The sequence below is a fragment of the Rhinoderma darwinii genome, chromosome 4 (assembly GCF_050947455.1).
Source record: "Rhinoderma darwinii isolate aRhiDar2 chromosome 4, aRhiDar2.hap1, whole genome shotgun sequence".
In the NCBI taxonomy this organism is placed as follows: Eukaryota; Metazoa; Chordata; class Amphibia; order Anura; family Rhinodermatidae; genus Rhinoderma; species Rhinoderma darwinii.
Window position 1 is genome coordinate 27,545,991 of NC_134690.1, and position 11,776 is coordinate 27,557,766.

The following is an 11,776-nucleotide window of genomic DNA, read 5'->3' on the forward strand; positions in this document are numbered from 1 at the left end:
GTACAGCTGGTTTAAGTTATACATCTGCTTGTATATAGTGATATGGAGCATGCTGGTATAACCTGGGTATTTTCTGTATATAATTATATATGTACAGCTGATATAAGTTATACATCTTCTTGTATATAGTGATATGGAGCATTCTGGTATAACCTGGGTATCTTCTGTATATAATGATATATGTACAGCTGGTATAAGTTATATATCTTCCTGTATATAGTGATATGGAGCATGCTGGTATAACCTGGGTATCTCCTGTATATAATTATATATGTATCGCTGGTATAAGTTATACATCTTCTTGTATATAGTGATATGGAGCATGCTGGTATAACCTGGGTATCTTCTGTATATATTTATATATGTACAGCTGGTTTAAGTTATACATCTGCTTGTATATAGTGATATGGAGCATGCTGGTATAACCTGGGTATAATCTGTATATAATGATATATGTACAGCTGGTATAAGTTATACATCTTCTTGTATATAGTGATATGGAGCATGCTGGTATAACCTGGGCATGTTCTGTATATAATTATATATGTACAGTTGGTATAAGTTATACATCTGCTTGTATATAGTGATATGGAGCATGCTGGTATAACCTGGGCATCTTCTGTATATAATTATATATGTACAGCTGGTATAAGTTATACATCTGCTTGTATATAGTGATATGGAGCATGCTGGTATAACCTGGGTATCTTCTGTATATAACTATATATGTACAGCTGGTATAAGTTACACATCTTCCTGTATATAGTGATATGGAGCATGCTGGTATAACCTGGGTATCTTCTGTATATATTTATATATGTACAGCTGGTATCAATTATACATCTTCTTGTATATAGTGATATGGAGCATGCTGGTATAACCTGGGTATATTCTGTATATAATTATATATGTACAGCTGGTATAAGTTATACATCTTCTTGTATATAGTGATATGGAGCATGCTGGTATAACCTGGGCATCTTCTGTATATAATTATATATGTACAGCTGGTATAAGTTATATATCTTCCTGTATATAGTGATATGGAGCATGCTGGTATAACCTGGGTATCTCCTGTATATAATTATATATGTATCGCTGGTATAAGTTATACATCTGCTTGTATATAGTGATATGGAGCATGATGGTATAACCTGGGTATCTTCTGTATATAATGATATATGTACAGCTGGTATAAGTTATACATCTTCTTGTATATAGTGATATGGAGCATGCTGGTATAACCTTGGCATCTTCTGTATATAATTATATATATGTACAGCTGGTATAAGTTATACATCTTCTTGTATATATTGATATGGAGCATGCTGGTATAACCTGGGTATCTTCTATATATAATTATATATGTACAGCTGGTATAAGTTATACATCTTCTTGTATATAGTGATATGGAGCATGCTGGTATAACCTGGGTATCTTCTGTATATAATTATATATGTACAGCTGGTATAAGTTATACATCTTCTTGTATATAGTGATATGGAGCGTGCTGGTATAACCTGCGTATCTTCTGTATATAATTATATATGTACAGCTGGTATAAGTTATACATCTTCCTGTATATAGTGATATGGAGCATGCTGGTATAACCTGGGTATCTTCTGTATATATTTATATATGTACAGCTGGTATAAGTTATACATCTGCTTGTATATAGTGATATGGAGCATGCTGGTATAACCTGGGTATCTTCTGTATATAATTATATATGTACAGCTGGTATAAGTTATACATCTTCTTGTATATAGTGATATGGAGCATGCTGGTATAACCTGGGTATCTTCTGTATATAATTATATATGTACAGCTGGTATAAGTTATACATCTTCTTGTATATAGTGATATGGAGCATGCTGGTATAACCTGGGTATCTTCTGTATATATTTATATATGTACAGCTGGTATAAGTTATACATCTTCCTGTATATAGTGATATGGAGCTGTTATAAACTGGGTATCTTCTGTATATAATTATATATGTACAGCTGGTATAAGTTATACACCTTCTTGTATATAGTGATATGGATCATGCTGGTATAACCTGGGTATCTTCTGTATATAATTATATATGTACAGCTGGTATAAGTTATACATCTGCTTGTATATAGTGATATGGAGCATGCTGGTATAACCTGGGTATCTTCTGCATATAATGATATATGTACAGCTGGTATAAGTTATACATCTTCCTGTATATAGTGATATGGAGCTGTTATAAACTGGGTATTTTCTGTATATAATTATATATGTACAGCTGGTATAAGTTATACATCTGCTTGTATATAGTGATATGGAGCATGCTGGTATAACCTGGGTATCTTCTGCATATAATGATATATGTACAGCTGGTATAAGTTATACATCTTCTTGTATATAGTGATATGGAGCATGCTGGTATAACCTGGGTATCTCCTGTATATAATTATATATGTACAGCTGGTATAAGTTATACATCTTCTTGTATATAGTGATATGGAGCATGCTGGTATAACCTGGGCATCTTCTGTATATAATGATATATGTACAGCTGGTATAAGTTATACATCTTCTTGTATATAGTGATATGGAGCATGCGGGTATAACCTGGGTATCTTCTGTATATAATTATATATGTACAGCTGGTATAAGTTATACATCTTCTTGTATATAGTGATATGGAGCATGCTGGTATAACCTGGGTATCTCCTGTATATAATTATATATGTATCGCTGGTATAAGTTATACATCTGCTTGTATATAGTGATATGGAGCATTCTGGTATAACCTGGGTATCTTCTGTATATAATGATATATGTACAGCTGGTATAAGTTATATATCTTCCTGTATATAGTGATATGGAGCATGCTGGTATAACCTGGGTATCTTCTGTATATAATTATATATGTACAGCTGGTATAAATTATACATCTGCTTGTATATAGTGATATGGAGCATGCTGGTATAACCTGGGTATCTTCTGTATATAATTATATATGTACAGCTGGTATAAGTTATACATCTGCTTGTATATAGTGATATGGGGCATGCTGGTATAACCTGGGTATCTTCTGTATATATTTATATATGTACAGCTGGTATAAGTTATACATCTTCCTGTATATAGTGATATGGAGCATGCTGGTATAACCTGGGTATCTTCTGTATATAATTATATATGTACAGCTGGTATAAATTATACATCTGCTTGTATATAGTGATATGGAGCATGCTGGTATAACCTGGGTATCTTCTGTATATAATTATATATGTACAGCTGGTATAAATTATACATCTGCTTGTATATAGTGATATGGGGCATGCTGGTATAACCTGGGTATCTTCTGTATATATTTATATATGTACAGCTGGTATAAGTTATACATCTTCCTGTATATAGTGATATGGAGCATGCTGGTATAACCTGGGTATCTTCTGTATATAATGATATATGTACAGCTGGTATAAGTTATACATATTCTTGTATATAGTGATATGGAGCATGCTGGTATAACCTGGGTATCTTCTGTATATAATTATATATGTACAGCTGGTATAAGTTATGCATCTTCTTATATATAGTGATATGGAGCATGCTGGTATAACCTGGGTATCTTCTGTATATAATTATATATGTACAGCTGGCATAAGTTATACATCTTCTTGTATATAGTGATATGGAGCATTCTGTTATAACCTGGGTATCTTCTGTATATAATTATATATGTACAGTTGGTATGTTATACATCTTCTTGTATATAGTGATATGGAGCATGCTGGTATAACCTGGGTATCTTCTGTATATAATTATACATGTACAGCTGGTATAAGTTATACATCTTCTTGTATATAGTGATATGGAGCATGCTGGTATAACCTGGGGATCTTCTGTATATAATTATACATGTACAGCTGGTATAAGTTATACATCTTCTTGTATATAGTGATATGGAGCATGCTGGTATAACCTGGGTATCTTCTGTATATAATTATACATGTACAGCTGGTATAAGTTATACATCTTCTTGTATATAGTGATATGGAGCATGCTGGTATAACCTGGGTATCTTCTGTATATAATTATATATGTACAGCTGGTATAAGTTATACATCTTCTTGTATATAGTGATATGGAGCATGCTGGTATAACCTGGGCATCTTCTGTATATATTTATATATGTACAGCTGGTATAAGTTATACATCTTCCTGTATATAGTGATATGGAGCTGTTATAAACTGGGTATCTTCTGTATATAATTATATATGTACAGCTGGTATAAGTTATACATCTGCTTGTATATAGTGATATGGAGCATGCTGGTATAACCTGGGTATCTTCTGCATTTAATGATATATGTACAGCTGGTATAAGTTATACATCTTCTTGTATATAGTGATATGGAGCATGCTGGTATAACCTGGGTATCTCCTGTATATAATTATATATGTACAGCTGGTATAAGTTATACATCTTCTTGTATATAGTGATATGGGGCATGCTGGTATAACCTGGGTATCTCCTGTATATAATTATATATGTATCGCTGGTATAAGTTATACATCTGCTTGTATATAGTGATATGGAGCATTCTGGTATAACCTGGGTATCTTCTGTATATAATGATATATGTACAGCTGGTATAAGTTATATATCTTCCTGTATATAGTGATATGGAGCATGCTGGTATAACCTGGGTATCTTCTGTATATAATTATATATGTACAGCTGGTATAAATTATACATCTGCTTGTATATAGTGATATGGAGCATGCTGGTATAACCTGGGTATCTTCTGTATATAATTATATATGTACAGCTGGTATAAGTTATACATCTTCCTGTATATAGTGATATGGAGCATGCTGGTATAACCTGGGTATCTTCTGTATATAATGATATATGTACAGCTGGTATAAGTTATACATATTCTTGTATATAGTGATATGGAGCATGCTGGTATAACCTGGGTATCTTCTGTATATAATTATATATGTACAGTTGGTATGTTATACATCTTCTTGTATATAGTGATATGGAGCATGCTGGTATAACCTGGGTATCTTCTGTATATAATTATACATGTACAGCTGGTATAAGTTATACATCTTCTTGTATATAGTGATATGGAGCATGCTGATATAACCTGGGGATCTTCTGTATATAATTATACATGTACAGCTGGTATAAGTTATACATCTTCTTGTATATAGTGATATGGAGCATGCTGGTATAACCTGGTTATCTTCTGTATATAATTATACATGTACAGCTGGTATAAGTTATACATCTTCTTGTATATAGTGATATGGAGCATGCTGGTATAACCTGGGTATCTTCTGTATATAATTATATATGTACAGCTGGTATAAGTTATACATCTTCTTGTATATAGTGATATGGAGCATGCTGGTATAACCTGGGCATCTTCTGGTAGTAGCAGTTAATCCTCTCACATTTCCTGCCGGGCTAATTTTCAACCTTTCAATACCCCTAAATAAACAGATTTTCCACGTAAATTTATTTGCAGAATAATCTTAAGACTACCACAGCCTGAGAATGGGAATGACATGGCACGACTGCTGCCAGAATGCTTTGACTTTCTCTACTGTCAATACTGAGCCAATTCAGATTTGGAGCGGAATAGCTTAAGCTCTGTTCACATCTCCGTTCCGAGCCTCTGTCGCAGGTTTTATCAAAATGCTGGAACCCGTCGCAACCTATTATAAGACAATGGGATCCGCCAGGCATCAGTGGTATTCGTCGTACGACAGATCCAGTGGACCGTTGTGACATCGGTTATGAACGGAAGCCAGAACGTAAGGCCTAGTTCACATAGAGTTTTTGGCGTGGTTTTTGACGCGGAAACCGCGCCAAATTGAATTCAATAGGAGGCATTTTTGGCTGTTTTTTGGCACGGTTTCTGACGTGGTTTCCGGGAGTGGAAAAAAAACGCTCACGGGAAAAAAAAGCGTCATGTCCTTTCTTCAGGCGTTTCCGTCCCTGACCTCCCATTGGCATCATGGGAGGCCAGTGAAACGTTTCTCATGGCGTTTTATTGCCCGCGGCGCTCAATGGCCGCGTCCGAAAAACGCAGCAGAAAGGGCAGGTAGGTCAAAATCTGGCAGGTAAAAAAAAATAAATAAGGAATTTGCATAATCCCTTTATGGTCCGGTTTGTTCATGCGAAAATTGTGACTTTGCAATGTGGTTGTCAGGCAGGACGTCCATAGCAATAAATCTGTCTCACATTATTGAGGCCTTCAGATCAGGACAGACCTGGCACTCTAGCTATATGTTATCCTGATTTTTAAAAACATTTTTTATTCAAATTAATATTCATTTGAAGACTTTAAAATTGGTTTAAGAATTCTCATATACAATCTCCGGCTTCTTATAACGTGTTTCATGAGCTCCCCTAGTGGTGGTACCAAAGTATAAGATCTGGACCACCTCAGGGCTGATATCTGGCCATGTATTTATTGAAATTCCTTTAATCCAGCATCCAATAGTCCAGAAATTATGATAGTTCAGCGCGTATTTTCAGCATAGAAGTTTGAGATCGTCTAAAATCCCGAGAGGAGATTCATTTGATGAATTTTTAATTTTTTTTTTTTAAAGTATTAGTATCCAAAGACGTGTGAAGATACCCTACATCTAGATTGAAGGAATCTTACTGAATGTGTGCAGAAATAAATTTTTAATCCAGAATCTTATAGTCCAGAAATTCTCAAAAAATATTCTAGAAAGTCCCATATTTAAGTTTCTGAACCTACAGGAAAGTAAAACTTTCCTATACCAAGCCAATAACCCCAAATATCTGTCCCCATTAAAAGGGACACTCCAGGCTGATACACAGATTTCTGTCTAGAGCAGGGCCTGAGGGGGCGGAGCATGACACGATGATCCTCTCTTAAGGCTGGATTCACACACAGCGTTTTTTCCCAAACACAGCATGCTCTGGGTATGGCGTTTTTCAGACGTTTTTCCGATAGGCTTCTCTAAAGGACTTAAAAAAGGAATGTACAAAATGACACTAAATGAAAAACACAAACAAAAACACCTTAAAAATGACATAAAGTTGCATTTTAATAAACATTTAAAACATGTTTTTAGACGTTTTATTTTATGCAGTTTAAATTGCCAGAAAAATTATGTGTGTGAAGGAGACATAAAGGGGAAATCCAACAAAAGATACTTGGGGCATATCTCTAGAATATCACCATAATATGTGCTGGGTGGGGTGCCCACCATTGGGACCCCCACTTATCAGAACAGGGGAAAGTTGCACATCCTGTTGCGCTCCACTCTCTATTATTTTATTATTCTTTATAATGCAATTTGTTAGCCCAACTCAAGTATATCTTGGCCCTAGCCGCAATCACTGTCAGGCCGTCCCTGGATATGATGTGATATACCTCCTCACACACAGTATATACAGTACCACCCTGGATACAAAGAAAATCTGATATTCCCTAGTTTATGGAAGTAGATACTTTGTGATAACTTTCCATGAAGGGAATTTATAAAGAATTGTTGCTTCATATTTAAAGTGATGGCTCAGTGTAGCACATTACTTCTATATAATGACTGCATAGTCCAGCACAGCAGAGGTTAATTATCCTATATACCTCTGTAGAATATCAATACTTCGGAATATATATATATATAACTATTATTATTACGGTTCATGGCGGCAATCAGTGGCTCTCCAGCTGTTGTAAAACTACAACTCCCAGCACTCCAGGGCAGCTGTATACAGTCAGGGCATGCTGGGTCTTGTAGTTCACAACACAGGCTAACATTCCATTATAAAACCTGATGACATCATACTGCAGTATAAGTTTGAAAATGACATTATCATCCAGTGTATAGATCATTACATCATCATCCCGTGTACAGATCATGACATCATCACCCAGTGTACAGATCATGACATCATCATCCAGTGTACAGATCATGACATCATCATCCAGTGTACAGATCATGACATCATCTCCCAGTGTACAGATCATGACATCATCATCCAGTGTACAGATCATGACATCATCATCCAGTGTACAGATCATGACATCATCATCCAGTGTACAGATTATGACATCATCATCATCCAGTGTACAGATCATGACGTCATCATCCAGTGTACAGATCATGACATCATCATCCAGTATACAGATTATGACATCATCATCCAGTGTACAGATCATGACATCATCATACAGTGTACAGATCATTACATCATCATACAGTGTACATATTATGACATCATACAGTGTACAGATCATGACATCATCATACAGTGTACAGACCATGACATCATCCAGTGTACAGACCATGACATCATCCAGTGTACAGACCATGACATCATCTAGTGTACAGACCATGACATCATCAAATTTAATTAACCCCTGCAGTGCTTGCCAGCTTTTTCCTATTATATTGTCAGCCCTTTTGCTACATGGGTAAGCAGTGACCCCCCCCCCTTCCCCATAGCTCTATATATTGACATATAGGTTATCAAATCCTCATCAATCTATCAACTTACCTAACCCTACCTGACATCATACCAGTGGTCTCCAACCTGTGGCTCTCCAGCTGTGGCACAACTACAACTCCCAGCATTCTAGAAGTCCGCTGCCTTCGAATAAGCCTGTACAGCGACCTCTTCTGTCATCGCATCCTATTAACTCCTGCAATGCCAGCCAGTTAGTCAATGAAATACAATCAGATGCCACAAGCACAAGAGATGTTGGGAGTTGTAGCTAAACGGACACAGGTTGGAGATGTCTGTACAATGACCTCTTTTGCCATCACGGAATCCCATCCTATTAACCTTTGAAGTGCCAGCTTGTTTGCCTAGACAATACAATCAGATTACACAGGCACGAGAAAAGAACACAAGTTATATTATATATATATGTAAGGTATTGCTCCCCAAAGAACCTGAACACCAAGCACAGCCCCCCTTCCCTCTCCAGAATCAGCTGGAATAGCACAGGGCACAGTAGTTTCCCCCAAATCTCCCAGCAGCTTTTCATAGGCCCTTTATCTGCAGTGGGAGGGCAGCACCACTACTATTGGGTACAGAAAATGCTTCTTTTTATAAGATCTGCCCTTTTTTTTGGTAACATAGACACAAACAAGCACAAGCGTCCTCCAAGTCCAGGCAGCAGCTGCTTGTTCTTATTGCCTTTCCTGCAAGAGCTGCACTTCTTGTCTGTTTCCTTGTAACTGGTGATGAGCTCAGGGCATGGGGGCAGCAGGCTGGGCACCACTCATGGTAATGTGTCAGGACACCACGTGCTGGTTGTGTGGCTCATAGACTGCGCTGGCTGCAGAGGACTCACTATATAAACCACAAAACCCCAAATCATTTCCAAATCCAGCCTCCTGCAGAAAAACTCCACCACTGGAGCTGCTGCCTTTTTTTTTTTTTACTTTCCTCCTGTTGCCTCCATGGAGAAATCCTGACAGATCTTCAGAAGAGAAGAAATTCCAATCATTATTACCAAAGAGATCAAAGAAGATTTGGAGGAGCTGAGGAGTGATCATTGGACTGGAGAGCACCCCTGGATACAGCAGATAAGATTGTGGGGTGCAGGGGGGAGGGGTGATTATGTAGAGATTTATACAACATTGCACCAGGGGGCACAAGCTACTGACAGATACATGTATATGGAGGGATTCTAGACAGTAGTTTCCTGGGGAGGGGGGGTTCATTCATATTAATCAGGGACTTTCTACAGTACAAGGGGGGTTTACCCAGACATAACCCATGTGGATTGTTAGAGGGTTACAGATAGGTAGACGGGCTGCAAGCTGACAGTACAGAGAGAGCTGCCGTGTAATGACACATACTATAGAAGGTTCATCGCATGTGGACCGCAGCGGGGCACAGCGCACAGCTGCAGACGACTCAAGTACCTACCGAGCCCTGTGTCCTGTGCTCCCGGGCGCAGATCTCCAGCACTGAGGGATCCTCCTCCACCAGTACATGAACTGATCTCCAACCAAGGGATCCCCTCATCCATCAACTCAAGAAAGGAGGGATCAAGCAATACATGGACTGATCTCCAACCAAGGGATCCCCCTCATCCATCAACTCATCAAGGAAAGAGGGATCCCCTAATTCATGAACTGATCTCCAACCAAGGGATCCCCCTCATCCATCAACTCATCAAGGAAAGAGGGATCCCCTAATTCATGAACTGATCTCCAACCAAAGGACCCCCTCATCCATAGGATCTCCAATACAGGGATCCAAGCGTGGACTGATCTCTTTCATCCAGAAGCCAAAGTTGAGGGTTCCCCAATAGATCCTGATCCGGACTCCAGTCTCAGCCGCGATCCACTCCTCTGCAGCCACTGTTCATAGGGATCCTGTAATCCATAAAGGGGTCTGCTCACCCTGAGCCACCTTGCGCCCCCTCCCCTGAGCTCACCACCAGCTATCATGTATTAGTAGTGCACTGAGTGATCTGTTAACCCTTCATTGCACTTACATTTTGGGGTGCACTGAGCCCCCATTTCTCCTCCTTCCCCCCTCAATAACCCCCGGCTGTTGTGATGCGTATTCCCGTAGATCCCAGCACCAGTCGGAGGTTCAGCCCGCCCTCCAGCAGCCTGCAGCCCGGCAAGATGAGCGACGTGAGCCCGGTGCCCGGCGGCCCGCAACAGCCCCAATCCCAGGCGCAGCAGCAGCAGCAGGAGGCGGCGCTCCCGGTGCCCAGGCTGCGGCCGCACGACAATCGCACCATGGTGGAGATCATCGCCGACCACCCGGCCGAGCTCGTGCGGACTGACAGCCCCAACTTCCTGTGCTCAGTGCTGCCCTCTCACTGGCGCTGCAACAAGACCCTGCCCGTCGCATTCAAGGTGGGTGCTGCATGTGTCTGCATGGGGCTCCGGGAGAGGGGGCACTAAATCATGTGTACACATGTGCCGAAGAGCTGACACTCTAAAGTCCGCGAGGAGAGTGTCCTGTACAGCGTGTGGCTCGTGTCTTGTTATTATGATTATTATTATTATTATTTTTATTATTATTATTATTATTATTGTTATTTTTATTAATATTATTATTATTATTGTTATGTTACATGTGTAGTCATTCTCATTACTATCCGGCTCCTTGTGTCCGGGTCTGGGGATTGTTATGTCCTGCAGAGTGCTGCTGCATTTTCGCTTCTTCTCTTCATCTCTACAATACCTGATATTAGAGCCTGATTTATATAGATAGATAGATAGATAGATAGATAGATAGATAGATAGATAGATAGATAGATAGATAGATAGATAGATAGATAGATATGAGATAGATAGATAGATAGATAGATAGATAGATAGATAGATAAATATAGATAGATAGATAGATAGATAGATAGATAGATAGATAGATAGATAGATAGATAGATAGATAGATAGATATAGATATACAGTAACAGCCCGATATATATAATATACACTAGAGGCCTGATATATATATAATATACACTAATAGCCTGATATATATAATATACACTAATAGCCTGATATATATAATATACACTAATAGCCTGATATATATAATATACACTAATAGCCTGAAATATATGTATTACACACTAACAGCCTGATATATATATATATAATATACACTAACAGCCTGATATATATGTATAATATACACTAATAGCCTGATATATATAATATACACTAACAGCCTGATATATATGTATAATATACACTAATAGCCTGATATATATGTATAATATACACTAATAGCCTGATATATATGTATAAT

The 11,776-nt window shown here is 38.1% G+C and overlaps 1 protein-coding gene across 2 annotated transcripts in view; it reads left to right on the forward strand.

Moving 5' to 3' along the window:
- Positions 1-9,149: 9,149 nt before the first annotated feature.
- The window catches only part of RUNX2 (RUNX family transcription factor 2), an 80,184-nt gene continuing 77,557 nt past the window's right edge, over positions 9,150-11,776 (forward strand). For both annotated transcript variants that reach the window (XM_075860940.1, XM_075860941.1), the window contains exon 1: positions 9,150-10,872. In XM_075860940.1, the coding sequence (XP_075717055.1) occupies positions 10,564-10,872 (309 nt within the window). In that variant the 5' untranslated portion in view covers positions 9,150-10,563. The remainder of the gene's footprint in view (positions 10,873-11,776) is intronic.